This window comes from Ranitomeya variabilis, chromosome 2, assembly GCF_051348905.1.
Source record: "Ranitomeya variabilis isolate aRanVar5 chromosome 2, aRanVar5.hap1, whole genome shotgun sequence".
Classification (NCBI taxonomy): Eukaryota; Metazoa; Chordata; class Amphibia; order Anura; family Dendrobatidae; genus Ranitomeya; species Ranitomeya variabilis.
Window position 1 is genome coordinate 583934056 of NC_135233.1, and position 16876 is coordinate 583950931.

Sequence of the window (16876 nt, forward strand, 5' to 3'; positions counted from 1 at the left end):
TCTCAATTACTCTGGATGTTAATTATTTCCGAAGGAGAGGAGAGTGAAGCAAGCGCTGATTGGGCGCAGGGATTGCATTACATAATGTCATGGGATCCCCAGGAGGGCCAGTGTCAACACCACTGGAAGAACACCAGCACTAGAGGTGAGTATGGATACCTTTGATATATTGATAGCAAATATAAATATATCTTGGAGACACTTTACTTGGGCTTAACAACATTGAATGTTTCTGATATATGTCTTTCTCTACCTTCAGATTATGTCTTTGTTACGCCAGTGGAAGTAGACTCCAATGGAGCCTACATCTCACATGATATCTTGCACAGTAGTCGGAAGAAGAGATCTACGCGAAGTTCAAAGTCTTCCTTGCACTACAGATTTTCAGCATTTGGACAGGAATTACACTTGGAGCTCCAGCCCTCTTCACTGCTGTCAAGTCAGTTTGCTGTGAATGTCCTAGGTAAAGATGGATCCTTAACAGATGTGGGACAGACTGTGGAGTCCTGTTTTTATCAGGGATTTATCAGGAACTTTGAGAACTCCTCTGTGGCTTTATCTACATGTGTGGGCATGGTAAGTCAATTTTTTAAGACACCTTTACTCTCTCATAAAATAATGATTGACAAATTATATTTTATGGTCTAGCATTAAAAAGTTGGCAGAAACTTTTTAATATTTATGGTTAATCATAAAGAACTTTCTCAGTTTACTTCCAGCACTGAAAAACTCAGTAGAGATCGCTGAAACAATAGGTTTTTACATAGAAAATTAATTTCTTATTCAAAAAAGTGCTCGGAGGGATTACGCGACCATCTCCATGTCCATGGAGTATTGAGTTGTGGAACTTGATGTCTCTCCGTTCTCTCCATCATCAAAATTTTGAACCCATTCATGGAGCTTAATATCAACCGTCTTGGCCAATCAATCCAAAGATATTTGCTCTATGACATATAGAGCTGTATGACATCTAGAGCGCCACGCTAGTCTAGTGGTCATGTTGGGTATTGCAACTCAGTTCCATTCAAGTGAAAATGGCCATAAATGGAGCCGTTTCAGGAAAAAGAAGATGCGTAAAACAAATTTTGATCTCTAAAGACCCCTTTCTTGCCTATAATTATATTTTTTTTGGATGGGCAAACGCTCTTCTATCAATCTATTAGCATAAATAATGATAAATGTTCTTAAGATCTTTTTCTTTTGGAAAAAAGACAAAGTATCTGGTTACAGGTAATTAACAAATGGAAATGGTTCTCGAAATGATAGAAGAACCATTATCTAGACCCCACCCATGGCACATTTACGATGCTTGACTGATTCTTTTGTATTCCAAATCCAAGGCTAATTTTTCCCATGACAAGTATTACCCTTTGATTTTTAAACCTTTCACCTGATCTTGTCTGTTTGCAGTCTGTGAGGAGTCATCAGCTTCTTACACTGGCCAAAAATTTGCTGAGTCTCTCTTTATATGTGAGGTGATATACATATACTGTATATGTATATATATATATATATATAAGCATATATATATATATATGATCTATTTTCATTAAAGGATTTAAACAATCCCTTTGTGTAACCTCCATCTTCTGTCATTGATTTGAATTCTCAGTGATCAGTAGTTATCGGTAGGAAAACTGGGCAGCAAGTGTTTGCTTTCCCTGCAGTGTCCCCGCAGGACAAATGAAGTATTGTACAGTGTCTATTGAAATGAGTAGGATGTGCGGATTCCTCGAGAACTAGATATGCTCTTGACAGTTATTCTATGCCATAAAGTTTCTGAATTGTTCACCCCCTCTATTACTGAAAATACCCTAATAGTGTACGGAAAGTGGATTTTCTAAAGCAAAATCAAAACCTTTAATGGTGTTGTGCGCTTACAGTCAAATTAGTAATTCCAACATTCCTTGGTCTCATGGCTCTCAGATATGCAGTGGTGTGGAACCAGAAATGGTAGTCCATTGTAAAGGGATTGCTTGTTTTTGCTGCTTGTTTGCTTTTTTTCTTTTTAGAAGAGGGGCCTTTACCTTTATCTCATTGATGCATTCCTTTAGTTTCTAGGAATCACTTTGTTTCTTGGTTCCTCCTGTGCTTTGTATCTTAGTTTGTATGTCAACAAAGTATTTCTATGTATTTGACCCGGAGCAGGAAGCAACACTGTCACTGGACTGTGTTATCAGAAAATGACCTATTGTTTTTTTTGTTGTGTTTTTATGTTAAATGTATTATTTTAATGTTTTCATTTTTTTAAATCAACATCTATGCTAAAAGAAACAAATGAGAAATCTTGAAATATTCATACTGGTCGCTAGGCCTAACATTAGACACCCTAAATAAGATACAGTAGATAACACAGGATCCACCATTCACAATAGGTGATATCACAGCTCACCTCCTCCTCCTGAACAATGATTGATAACACCTCTATATACAGTAGATAACATAGGATCCTCCATTCACAATAGGTGATGTCACAGCTCACCTCCTCCTGTACAATGACTGATGATAACACCTCTATATACAGTAGATAACATAGGATCCTCCATTCACAATAGGTGATGTCACAGCTCACCTCCTCCTGTACAATGACTGATGATAACACCTCTATATACAGTAGATAACACAAGATCCTCCATTCACAATAGGTGATGTCACAGCTCACCTCCTCCTGTACAATGACTGATGATAACACCTTTATATACAGTAGATAACATAGGATCCACCATTCACAATAGGTGATGTCACAGCTCAACTCCTCCTCCTGTATGATGATTGATAACACCTCTATATACAGTAGATAACATAGGATCCTCCATTCACAATAGGTGATGTCACAGCTCACCTCCACCTGTACAATGACTGATAACACCTCTATATACAGTAGATAACATAGGATCCTCCATTCACAATAGGTGATGTCACAGCTCACCTCCTCCTGTACAATGACTGATGATAACACCTCTATATACAGTAGATAACATAGGATCCTCCATTCACAATAGGTGATGTCACAGCTCACCTCCTCCTGTACAATGACTGATGATAACACCTCTATATACAGTAGATAACACAGGATCCTCCATTCACAATAGGTGATGTCACAGCTCACCTCCTCCTGTACAATGACTGATGATAACACCTCTATATACAGTAGATAACATAGGATCCACCATTCACAATAGGTGATGTCACAGCTCAACTCCTCCTCCTGTATGATGATTGATAACACCTCTATATACAGTAGATAACATAGGATCCTCCATTCACAATAGGTGATGTCACAGCTCACCTCCACCTGTACAATGACTGATAACACCTCTATATACAGTAGATAGCATAGGATCCACCAGTCACAATAGGTGATGTCACAGCTCACCTCCTCCTGTACAATGACTGATAACACCTCTATATACAGTAGATAACATAGGATCCACCATTCACAATAGGTGCTGTCACAGCTCAACTCCTCCTCCTGTACAATGACTGATAACACCTATATATACAGTAGATAACATAGGATCCTCCATTCACAATAAGTGATATCACAGCTCACCTCCTGTACAATGACTGATAACACCTCTATATACAGTAGATAACATAGGATCCACCATTCACAATAGGTGATGTCATAGCTCAACTCCTCCTCCTGTACAATGACTGATAACACCTATAAGTATAGTGGGTAACGGAGGATCCACCAGTCACAATAGGTGATGTCACAGCTCACCTCCTCCTCCTGTACAATGATTGATAAGACCTCTATATACAATATATAACACAGGATGCATCATTCACAATTGGTGATGTCACAGCTCATCTGCTACTCTAAGTGTTTGATTAGCCCCAGTTTAATTTAGGTGAGCAGATAGATAAATATTGGCCAGACTTGCCGATTCCAACCATCTCATGTATTTGGGGTTTTCCCAACTTTCGACCAACAGCAGATGTTGGGTAGAAGAAGGATAGGGCATGTCGTATATCAACAAGCCCATTCCTTTTATTATTAATTAGCCAAGTTGTCTCCAGAGATGTTTGACATTGGCTTACTTCTCTTTGAGTTGATGCATAGGAACCTTGTCCAGATGCCATGTTGGTAGTAGATCATGGCTGCCATATCTGAGCCCTTCAGACCTCCTCCTACATGCTGGTATCCCTGAGGCCGCTTCTGGTAAGTAGGACCTGTGCTATGTCATAATTAGGGCACAAAATGTGCATGATGTCCTGCTTGGTCTACTAGTCAACAGAGGAACCAGAGATGCCGACAGGTAGGAGACCTTTCGCAGGTCTCTGGTCCAGTGGCATTGGAATACTAACCCGAGCGCTGTACATAAAATTGGTAATCCCTTGCTATGTAATGTGTTTGACCATCTTTACTTTTGGTTCTACTAAATTATTAATGTTGGTCTTTCTATGGTTAGCTCAATTGGTGACCTCTTTAGGATATTACGTTAGTTTTGGATTTATTGTATAAGGTATATATTAAGAGTTAACTTAGAGGAACCATGACTTGTGATCTGAAGGCGTCCAAAACGAATGCAATAGTTTTCATTAATGTCGTTTCAAAAAGTACTCCATCAAACAAACCAATGGCAAAGCGTCTTTATTTCATCAATACTTTAATCTTATAGAATGTAAGTCCGCAAGGACAGGGTCCTCTCCCCTCTGTACCAGTGTGTCACTGTAAACCTGTTTACTGTAAATGATATCTATAACTCTGTATGTAACCCCTTTCTCATGTACAGCACCATGGAATTAATGGTGCTATATAAATAAATAATAATAATAATAATAATAATAATAATAATCTAAATTAATTATTCTAAAGAGTTCTGTGGACCATGACTTGGGTTGAAAAAGATGCATGGTCCTTCAAAGGTTGTTTTCCCCTATAGCCCAGACCTTCATTGGAGGTTGATTGTCCATTGATCTCACTACAGTTCCTTTTCCTTTTTATTCTTGTTCAGTCTGCATAGTCAACAGGTATCTTATGGTAAGAAGGTGTCAGGCCATTTAATCATGTCATCCCTGGAATCCTCTCCACAGGGTGCAGCAAAGCAGATCTGCTAATTATCTAATGATGAGATGTGTTTAAGCTTCCCGGGTAAATTGGATGCTGATGAACGAGCGTAATTAAAAAAACTCAGTAAACAATTGCTGATAAACAGCAAAAAGGTCAAAAATTAAGTCTAGTATAGCAAATAACCTTAATTCATTTATTGATGAAGATGATAAAAAACTACAAATTTTATTATTCCTCGGTTAAAACCATGACACAACTACAACAGATAAACACATATAACACATAACCGTGCTCTCTACTATGACCCTGCGATGGGGCTTCTATGTCACACACTGCCTGACAGCGGAGGTTGGCACCCTAAACATACAAACGAGATTGGCGCCCCCACTCGTCGGCGGCTGACCCTAGTACTCCTGCAAATGGCCCTAGATAAGGTGCTTCAAGCTCACTCACACATGTAACCGACAAGAAGATGATAGAACAAATAGAGGAGCTGATTGAGTATGTATATTGCACATATGGGGCTCCTTTTTTGCAGGGTTTTAACCGAGGAATAATAAAATTTGTAGTTTTTTATCATCTTCATCAATAAATGAATTAAGGTTATTTGCTATACTGAACGAGCGTAATTAAAAGCATCCTGTGTTCTCACCTTCCAGTAGGTTAGGGTACCTTCACACTGGTCGATTCTGCTACGATTACGACGCATTTGCGTCATATTCGACATCGCAGTACGAGCTCGCAGCCAGCGGTCACACTCTACGATGTTAACGCTTTTTCTGACGTAGTTGCGATGTGAACGTCACGCGTCGCAATCGTACGCTACCCTTCACACCGCCATAGTCCTACGACTCCGAGCGTGACGTATTACCAGCATGGGCGTGCTAAAACGTCACGCCCAATCAGGAGACAGGTATGCGGAAGCCCAACCCACGTAGTCGCATTACGAGCTCGTATGACCGCCGTCACATACTACGATTTCGACCGCCACAGCGAGACATTTACGACGAAAGAAAGTTCTGCTCTTTCTTTCACATCGTACGATGCTGGGCTGCGTCGCAAATCGTAACGCCATGTCACACTTTGCAACCTCGGAACGAGGACGGATAAACGTCACAAATCGAACGCTCGTTCAGACTTTGATTGCACAGTGTGAAGGGGCCCTTACTCTTCCTCTATCAGATTTCTGCCTGTGGGTTTCATTTTCGACACATCTAGGGAGTCAATAGTTAAAAAGTGTCCGTGTAGCATTTGGAAAATGCAATGCTGTCCGAGGCCAAGTTTAGCCATCACACTGTCAGTCTGAACAATATCTCCAAGATTGAATGGCTTCAATATCCTTTTTACACCAATTACTTTTGTCACTTGGATGCCCCTCTTTCCAGCTCCCTTTGTTCAATGCAATTAAAGTGGAAGTGGTGGTTCTTTTATACAGTTGGCAGCTCTTATCTTTTCTTTGTGTCTTTCATTAGCAGTAGCTTCACAACAATAAAACTGCAAGGATCCCCCCACCCGCTCTTTCAAGCCTTCAGTTTACACAATGGGACTTAGAAGAAATTGCATTTCAATAGACTGTGAGGGTCTCTTTGATCTAATTTTTGGATGACCCAAATGATTCAGTCATTCAGTTCACTGCTGTCTTCTAATACTTTGTATTGAATGCTATGTGGTGAAAGGACTCATTTAGAGGGGGTTGCTAGGATGAGTGATCTTACAGTAACAGAGGAACCACACAGAATCTTACAAGTATTACAAGTATATATCTGCACGATCAAGGGTGTAACTGTAATAAATGCAGGGGATGCAATCGTGCCTGGGTTCTGGAGCCTAGGGAAGCCAAATGTTCCCTTTGGCCCATATGAAAACATTATTATTAAAGTCCTGTGATAATTGGGCATCCTGTTGGATATTTTGCATTGGGCCACAATTTTCAAGTTACGACACTGTGCACAATGATCAATTGCTCGCTAAGGCAAGTAGTATTTTCTATTTTTAATCATGATGCACTAATTTGTGCTAGAGAGACGCAATCCAAAGCCATGGCCCATGAGGGATAATTTACCGGGCAGCCATAAGTTTAAAACATGCTGCCTTATGTTGTGTACAGGGGCGGACATTCCATTGGTGTCACCCGCGCAGCCGCACAGGGGCCCAAGATGTAAGGGTGCCTCGTTCCACTTCCACTTGTGGAAATATACATGGTAATTAGAGTTGAGTGAATTTGCTCAGGTTCAGTCGCTGAATTTGAATTTTCCATATTCATGCCTTATTGGTACCCTATTCTTGCCAAATTTATGTTTGATGATCGGTTCAAAACATATTCGGTAATTTCTACTCCCATTGACTCTAATGATGTTTGGCTGTGTTCGACTAATATTGCAAAAACAATATTTGCCGCCGATCGTAATCGGAACCGAATTTTGAAAAATTCGCTCAACTCTAATTGTGATGAGCTATTGGAGTGGAAAGGGCCCATACACTGTTCTTTCACAAGGGCCCTTTTCTGTCTGTGTCTGCTAGTGGCTGTGTAGATCCCCAAACACATGTGACCCATTGTAGCATGGGCTCCAGAAGACCACTGAAGGTGTTTTGCTAGTAGCTCATTCTTTAGGGGTTCCTAATAGATATCTGTTTGTCAAACTATGGTTCAGTCAATCGTTTGGCTGGTAGCAATCTCTCTCGACTTCTACATGCAAAGGAGCCCTTTTTCTGTCAAACGTTCCTGTGTTCTCTATGAGAGAGACTCTGCCAGAACCCTCGACTGACGGTTTATCTCTCTAAGAACAAAATAATCGTCAGTCCATAACCAGACATGCCGCATCCTTATTTCCTCAGACATCGTTTATAGAGAAAGAGTCAGGAGGTGCCCCAAATACATTGAACGGGCATCCAAGTTCTGTGAATTTGTAAGTTTAGGCTTTTATGGATCTTTCAAATCTTGATCAGATTAACATCTTGGAATTTGACAAGACAAGTCACCACCCATTGAACTATTTATGCCATATGACAGGGGACATTATTCCAATGGCACTAGAATATATCACTACCATGATGGAGGGCTCTTGGCTCTCACAATGCTTAGGTAGGTGGTATGTTTCACATCCACATAAAACCAGGACACAAGATTTCCCAGCAGAAAATCACCCCATCACTCTGACTCCACCAGCTTTTCTTCTTTCCATAGTGTATCCTGAAGCCATTTTTTCCACAGATCACACACATGCACTTGAGTGTCCATGTAAGAGCATGTGGTTCATCAGACCTGGACTTCTTCCTCCATTGTTCCGTGTTCCAGTTCTGATTCTCATGTTCTCATGATAGGCACTTTTTTGGCAGTGGATAGGAGTCAACATGGGCACTCTGGGCGTTCTGTGGATTTGTCACCCTATACACAACAAGCTACAATGCCTTGCACCTAGTTCTGACATATTTCTATCATGGTCAGTAGTAAGGTTTTTAGCAATTATTCTACAGTAACTCTTCTGTGGGATCAGACCAAACGGATTTACCTATTTACTGTTCCTACAGGAATAAGGTGTAACAAGGGGCAAATGAAAGGGCAAAACCTATAGTGCAGGTGACAGGTGGGTGGAAGCTAAAGGCAAGACAATCTCAGGAAAAAGAAAAAAAAGTAAATGGAAGAATAATGGAGGTATACAGTCCCTTCTTGTCTCATCTCTACACTTCTATTTCAATATGAGATTTCCATGTTTAGCGCAACTTTAACATCACAAAGGAACCCAATATGGAAATATTTTGAAATATCCCAACAGAAGGTTCAATTTAATAGCATTCAGTGCATGTAAAGGATATTTCTAGGACAAATAATGAATTTTTACATATCTCCTAATATCATTTATAGAATTTTTTGGGGAGATTTCAAGAATTGTAATTTAGCTTCTTCTAAATAATTATCTTAAATATGCATGAAATCCTCTAAAGACTACCATACCAGCAATTCTGTACCATCTCAGGTGGTCTTCTGGATTTGTTACACACTGTGATTTAATCCTTCCACAGTTCCCGGTGCCCCCTCCTTACCGAAATGCAGATTGAATCACCAGGTCAAAGCCAAAGTAGAACATCCCAGGAAAGTTTTAGGTTTAAACCTATTTTTCATTTTTTGGAAGACATTTCCCTTACAGAACAATGGTAACAATTAGAAAATTGTCCACATGACTTAGGCTAGGTTCAGATTGCGTTAGGGCAATCCGTTTAGTGCTAAGTGCTAGCGGATTGCGCTAACGCAATGTCTTTTTAGGGGTCGCGTTAAACGTCCCCGCTAGCGCAGATCCCCGATCTGCCAGAGCGGGGAACGGACCTTGGGCACGCCACAGATGCTGCAAGCAGCGTCCGAGGTGGGCCACAAAAGAACGGCACATCGCTAGCACGTGCCGAAAATGGCACGCGCTAGCAAGGCGCTTTAACATTGCTGGCAATGGGAGCGTTAACGGACGCGTTGCACGGCGTTAATTTCGCCGTGCAACGCTGTCCGTTAGTGCTCACACAAAAACGAAATGAGAACCTAGCCTTATAGTCATAAAAAAAACTACAGATTTACCTGAAAGTCCAGGACAATGACATTCTTAGAATAATTTTTAGACTCCTTTTATTCTATTTGTATTATCAAAGCATTGGGATGTTACACCTTACTCTTGTAGGAAGCAGTTTATTGGTCTAACGACAAGTGACAAGCCAATGTCACAGCTGTTGTGAATATGAGAAAGTACTTTAGGAGCAAGTTTACAGATCCTCTAAGGTTGTTTTACAAGCTTTGACCCATAAAAGGGCTTGGGAACAGTGCAGATTTACGATAAGTGCCATCAAGGAAACTCTTTGTGTCTTCAGTCCCCTTGAAATGTCGCTATTCCTCGATAGCTCAATTCACAAGCCATAAATAATGAAATTTTTTCCCCTCTACTAATTTTTGCTTCCCTTCCAAACTGCACAGGGGATGAATAACATTTGTTCTGCAATATTAGAGAGTGACACTATAAAGGGACATTCACATTGATTACCATTTTTTTTCTTGGATTGTCTCTGAGCTTCAAAGACCCAAAAAATTAAGTAGATTATTACAGGAAAAAAGCTGTATATACTGTATAACAGAATAGTATTGAATGCTGTAAAAAAATTAATTTCTGATCAAATTAATTATAGATATGGTAGTCCATATGATGATGTTACAGATGATGTTCGCTAAGGGTACTGTCACACAGTGGCACTTTGGTCGCTACAACGGCACAATCCGTGACGTTCCAGCGATATAGTTACGATATCCCATTGTCTGACACGCTACTGCGATCAGGGACCCCGCTGAGAATCGTACGTCGTAGCAGATCGTTTGAAACTTTATATCGTCATCAAGTATCCCGCTGTGGCGGCATGATCGCAGCGTGTAACAAAGGTGTGCACGATATTCCCAATGTCCCGTATGACTTCTACATCGCAACTACGTCATGAAATTATCGCTCCAGTGCCGTGCATTGCAAAGTGTGACCGCAGTCTACGACGCTGGAGCGATAATCAAGCGACGCTGCAACGTCACGGATCGTGCCGTCGGAGCGATCAAAGTGCCACTGTGGGACAGTACCCTAAAGGTACCTTCACACTGAGCGACTTAACAACGAGAACGACAACGATCTGATCGCTGCAGCGTCGCTGTTTACATCGCTGGAGAGATGTCAAACACAGCAGCTCCAGAACGACGCAGGAGCGATCCTGTGACGTAGCGGTGACTCACTTATCGTTCTCACAGGTCGTTAGCTCCATGTTTAACATTGCTGACATCGTTGCTTTTGCTGTCAAACATGACGATACACGCCGACCTGACGACCAAATAAAGTTCCAGACTTCTAGCTCCGACCAGCGATATCACAGCGGGATCCAGATCGCTGCTGCGTGTCAAACACAACGATATCGCTATCCAGGACGCTGCAACGTCACGGATCGTTGTCGTTCTCGTTGTAAAGTTGTTTAGTGTGAAGGTACCTTAAGGAATAAAGATCCAGCATGCCCGATTTCAGATAGCTAAACCTTTTGTTCTCTAAAAGATAAGTCATCACCAGAGGAGTCTGGCAGTGGCTTTCTCATAGAGAACACAGGAGCACTTGGCAGCTCGGAAGAGTGAGCGCTCCGTCCTGTGTATTGGGAAGTGGGATGAGATAGGTGCCAGCTGAATCATTGTTCTACCAACCACTTTCTAGGGACTTTAGATAGACGTAAGCCAATGCTTGGTCTCCATATTCTACACCTCCTCAAAACCTTATAAATTCTGATTAAACCAAGTTTAAATAGCAGTTTTAAAATTGTTCACCCTCAATCCCACATCAAAAGTGCAATAAATGCAGCTAAAGAGAGAATCACAGAAACGTTCTCAATAATTCCCTATGGACATGAAAGACCAGGACGCAGGTGTAACGACGTGATCTGTCAGTTGCCTCTTGATTTTTTTCTAGATGTAAAACTGCAGAGATGGTTTTCATGTCATGTTTATGTAGATCTGTATAATGCTCCAGCGCACAAAGAAATGCACAATCAAGTGATGACATGTCCCACATATGAACCTTTCATGCTCTGTCTCTAGGAGATCGAGTTATAGGTAAACTCCTAAATCATGACTATCCCTTGTAGATCTATGGAAGTTAACAGGTTTGTTTGTTTGTTTTAATTTAATGGTGCATTTACAAAGTGGTAAAAGCTTTAACCTTTGTAACGTCAGTCTCTTCATCTGTCCTGGTAAGTGAAGGGTCACCATATGCATTAGAATATCAACCAAAAACCTGCCGATACTAATGGGTTTGGTCAACATTAGTCTAACGTGCATTGAGGCCTCTGAGGTGGCTATACAAATTAGGGGCCATTCACATTGCATTTTGCACCTTTCATCAATTGTCCCAAAATTGGATTCAGGCAGAACTTCCCACATAGATTCCAATGAGATAGATGGAGTTCAAATGGACTCTGTTTGTGCTTTTTTCCGATGGTGTTTCAAACCAGTCTTATACCCATCTGAAAAGATGGACACCACTGGTGATTCAGATGGAGCACCCAACAGAAGGGGCAAAGTCCAATATGTATATGACCCCTTAGATCAGTCCTCAAGACCCACCAACAGGTCATGTTTTCAGGATTTCCTTAGTATTGCACAGGTGATAATTTCATCACCAGATCAAGCATTAATTCCATCACCTATGCAATGCTAAGGAAATTCTGAAAACATGACCTGTTGGTGGGTCTTGAGGACTGGAGTTGAGAAACACTGCCTTAGATGATCATTAACCAAACTCGATGGGAGCACATGACCATCTAAAGTGTATGGGGGTGTCCAGACTTTCTCCCCATATGGTAGATGTTGGGTAAAAGAAGGAATGGCATGTTGGATTTCAATATTCCCCATCATGTCTTCTCACCGCAGACAACCTACCACAAGAGATCATAGAATGATAGAATAATAGAATGTTAGAGTTTGAGGTACCTCCAGGGTCATCCTGTCCAACCCTCTGCTCAATGCAGGATTCATTAAACCATCTCAGACAGATATCTGTCCAGCCTCTGTTTGAAGACTTCCACTGAAGGAGAACTCACCATCTTTCGTGTCAGCCTATTCCACTCATTGATCACCCTCACGGACAAAAAGTTTTTTCTAATATCTAATCTGGATCTTCTCCCTTTCAGTTTAATTCCATTGCTTCTCGTGTTTCCACGTGCAAGTGAGAATAAGGATGATCCCTCTACACTGTGACAGCCCTTCAGATATTTGTAGACAGCTATTAAGTCTCCTCTTAACCTTCTTTTTTGCAAGCTAAACATTCCCAGATCCTTTAACCTTTCCTCGTAGGACATAGCTTGCAGTCGCTCACCATCCTGGTAGCTCTTCTCTGAACTTGCTCCAGTTTTTCAATGTTAATTTTTAAAATGTGGTACCTGTTGTGAATTCTGCTCTTGGGCTCCCTCCGGTGGTTATAAGTGGTAGCGCTGCTGTCTTTGGATCGCAGCAGTCACATCAGGTGTGTCCACTTATTGCAACTCTGACTGGGCTATTTAGTCTTGCTTTACCCTTTAGTCAGCGCCAGTTGTCCATTATTTCCTGGAGGATTCACTTCCCTGCCTGGTCTCTCTTGCTTTGCTGTTCCTTTCATCAAAGATAAGTTCTGGCTTTGTTTTTTGCAGTCCACATGCTGTGGGCCTTATCGTTCAGTGCTTTTCCAAGTTTTGTCTTTCCAGCTTGGTCTGTATAAGGATTTGCTCAGCCAAGCTGGTATCTCTGGAGATGCAGATATACCCTTCATGTCTTTAGTTAGATGTGGAGATTTTGTATTTTCTGTGGTGGATATTTTCTAGTGTTTTAATACTGACCGCATAGTACTCTGTTCTGTCCTTTCTATTTAGCTAGAGTGGCCTCCTTTGCTAAATCCTGTTTTCAGTCTGCGTATGTTATTTCCCTCTCCTCTCACAGTCAATATTTGTGGGGGGCTGTCTATCCTTTGGGGACTTTCTCTGAGGCAAGATAGTTTTCCCTTTTCTATCTTTAGGGATAATTAGTCCTTCGGCTGTGTCAAGATGTCTAGGGAGTGTTAGGTACATTCCACGGCTACTTCTAGTTGTGGTGTTAAGTTCAGGGTCTGCGGTCAGTACAGGTACCACCTTCTCCAGAGTACGTCTCATGCTACTCCTAGGCCACCAGATCATAACAGTACAACTGGCCAACAATGAGTTAATTGCATCTCAGAAGAAGGGAAGGAAAGTGCTGAGCTATTTTTTTTTCTGTAGTCTGTTGTGCCTTTTCTTCCCTCTTTGCCTCTGGGTGGCTCAGGAGTTCGGCGCTGGCATGGATGTTCAGGGATTGGCTTCTCGTGTGGATCAACTTGCTGCTAGAGTACAGGGTATTTCCGATTATATCGTTCAGACTCCGGTTTTAGAGCCTAGAATTCCAACTCCTGATTTGTTTTTTGGGGACAGGTCCAAATTTTTGAGCTTTAAAAATAACTGTAAACTGTTTTTTGCTCTGAAACCCCGTTCCTCTGGTGGTCCCATCCAGCAGGTTAAAATAGTCATCTCTCTGCTGCGCGGTGACCCTCAGGATTGGGCGTTCTCCCTGGAAGCTGGAAATCCTGCTTTGCTTAATGTAGACACATTTTTTCAAGCGCTAGGGTTATTGTATGATGAACCTAATTCAGTGGATCATGCTGAGAAGACCTTGTTGGCCCTGTCTCAGGGTCAAGAAGCGGCAGAATTGTATTGCCAGAAATTTAGAAAATGGTCTGTGCTGACTAAATGGAATGAGGATGCCTTGGGTGCGATTTTCAGAAAGGGTCTTTCGGAATCCGTTAAAGATGTTATGGTGGGGTTCCCCACGCCTGCTGGCCTGAGTGATTCTATGTCTCTGGCCATTCAGATTGATCGGCGCTTGCGCGAGTGCAGAGCTGTGCACGCTGAGGCGTTGTCTTCCGAGCGGAGTCCTGAGCCCATGCAGTGTGATAGGATTGTGTCTAGAGCTGAACGACAAGGATTCAGACGTCAGAATAGGTTGTGTTTTTACTGCGGCAATTCTGCTCATGTTATTTCTGATTGCCCTAAGCGTATTAAGAGAATCTCTAGTTCTGTTACCATCAGTACTGTACAACCTAAATTTCTGTTATCTGTGACCCTGATCTGCTCGTTATCGTCATTTTCTGTCATGGCATTTGTGGATTCAGGCGCCGCTTTAAACTTAATGGACTTAGAATTTGCAAGACGTTGTGGGTTCCCCTTGCAGCCTTTGCAGAGTCCTATTCCTTTGAGGGGCATTGATGCTACACCGCTGGCAAAAAATAAACCTCAGTTTTGGACACAGCTGACCATGTGTATGGCGCCAGCTCATCAGGAAAATTGTCGTTTTCTGGTGTTGCATAATTTGCATGATGCTATTGTGCTGGGTTTCCCATGGTTACAGGTGCATAATCCGGTATTAGATTGGAAATCTATGTCGGTGACTAGTTGGGGTTGTCAGGGGGTTCATGGTGACGTTCCTTTGATGTCAATTTCCTCCTCCCCCTCTTCTGAAATTCCTGAGTTTTTGTCAGATTTCCAGGATGTATTTGATGAGCCCAAGTCCAGTTCCCTTCCACCGCATAGGGACTGTGACTGTGCTATCGACTTGATTCCAGGTTGTAAGTTCCCTAAGGGCCGACTTTTTCACCTGTCTGTGCCTGAACATGCCGCCATGCGGAGTTATGTTAAGGAGTCTTTGGAGAAGGGGCATATTCGGCCATCTTCTTCACCATTGGGAGCAGGTTTTTTTTTTGTTGCCAAGAAGGATGGCTCTTTGAGACCCTGTATTGATTATCGCCTCTTGAATAAGATCACGGTCAAATTCCAATACCCTTTGCCTTTGCTTTCTGATTTGTTTGCTAGGATTAAGGGGGCTAGTTGGTTTACTAAGATTGACCTTCGAGGGGCATATAATCTTGTTCGTATTAAGCAGGGTGACGAATGGAAAACTGCGTTTAATACGCCCGAAGGCCATTTTGAATACCTTGTGATGCCATTCGGGCTCTCTAATGCTCTATCTGTGTTTCAGTCCTTCATGCATGATATATTTCGGAATTATCTTGATAAATTCATGATTGTATATTTGGATGATATTTTGATTTTTTCAGATGATTGGGAGTCTCATGTAAAACAAGACAGGATGGTATTTCAGATCCTTCGTGATAATGCTTTGTTTGTGAAGGGGTCTAAGTGCCTTTTTGGAGTACAGAAGGTTTCTTTTTTGGGCTTCAATTTTTCTCCCTCATCTATAGAAATGGATCCGGTTAAGGTTCAGGCCATTCATGATTGGATCCAGTCCACTTCTGTGAAGAGCCTTCAGAAATTTTTGGGCTTTGCTAATTTTTATTGCCGTTTCATTGCCAACTTCTCCAGTGTGGTTAAACCCCTGACCGATTTGACGAAGAAGGGCGGTGATGTTACGAGTTGGTCCTCTGCGGCTGTTTCTGCCTTTCAGGAGCTTAAATGCCGATTTACTTCTGCCCCTGTGTTGCGTCAGCCCGATGTTTCTCTTCCATTTCAGGTTGAGGTTGACGCTTCTGAGATTGGGGCAGGGGCCGTTTTGTCTCAGAGGAATTCTGATGGTTCCTTGAAGAAACCGTGTGCCTTCTTTTCTCCAAAGTTTTCGCCTGCGGAACGCCTTTATGATGTTGGCAATCGTGAGCTGTTGGCTATGAAGTGGGCATTTGAGGAGTGGCGACATTGGCTTGAGGGGGCCAAGCACCGTATTGTGGTCTTGACTGATCATAAGAATCTGATTTACCTCGAGTCTGCTAAACGGCTGAATCCTAGACAGGCCCGATGGTCCCTGTTTATCTCCCGCTTTGATTTCGTGGTCTCGTACCTTCCGGGTTCTAAGAATGTTAAGGCGGATGCCCTCTCTAGGAGCTTTTTGCCTGATTCTCCTGGGGTCCTTGAGCCGGTCGGCATTCTGAAGGAGGGGGTGATTCTTTCTGCCATCTCCCCTGATTTACGACGGGCTCTTCAGGAGTTTCAGGCTGATAAACCTGACCGCTGTCCAGTGGGGAAACTGTTTGTTCCTGACAGATGGACTAGTAAAGTGATTTCTGAGGTTTATTGTTCTGTGTTGGCTGGCCATCCTGGGATTTTTGGTACCAGAGATTTGGTTGGTAGGTCCTTTTGGTGGCCTTCATTGTCACGGGATGTGCGTTCTTTTGTGCAGTCCTGTGGGACTTGTGCGCGGGCCAAACCTTGCTGTTCCCGCGCTAGTGGGTTGCTTTTGCCTTTGCCGGTCCCTGAGAGGCCTTGGACGCATATTTCTATGGATTTTATTTCGGATCTTCCGGTTTCCCAGAGGATGTCAGT

At 42.2% G+C, this 16876-nt stretch overlaps 1 protein-coding gene across 2 annotated transcripts in view; it reads left to right on the plus strand.

Annotated features, from left to right (window-relative positions):
• Window positions 1–16876, plus strand: part of ADAMTS18 (ADAM metallopeptidase with thrombospondin type 1 motif 18) — a 173850-nt gene that overhangs the window by 7014 nt on the left and 149960 nt on the right. The window contains exon 3 of one of the 2 annotated variants that reach the window (XM_077288385.1): window positions 260–576. In XM_077288385.1, coding sequence (XP_077144500.1) covers window positions 260–576 — 317 coding nt within the window. Of the gene's footprint in view, window positions 1–259; window positions 577–16876 lie in introns of those variants that run through there. The other variant, XM_077288386.1, reaches the window with a different exon arrangement.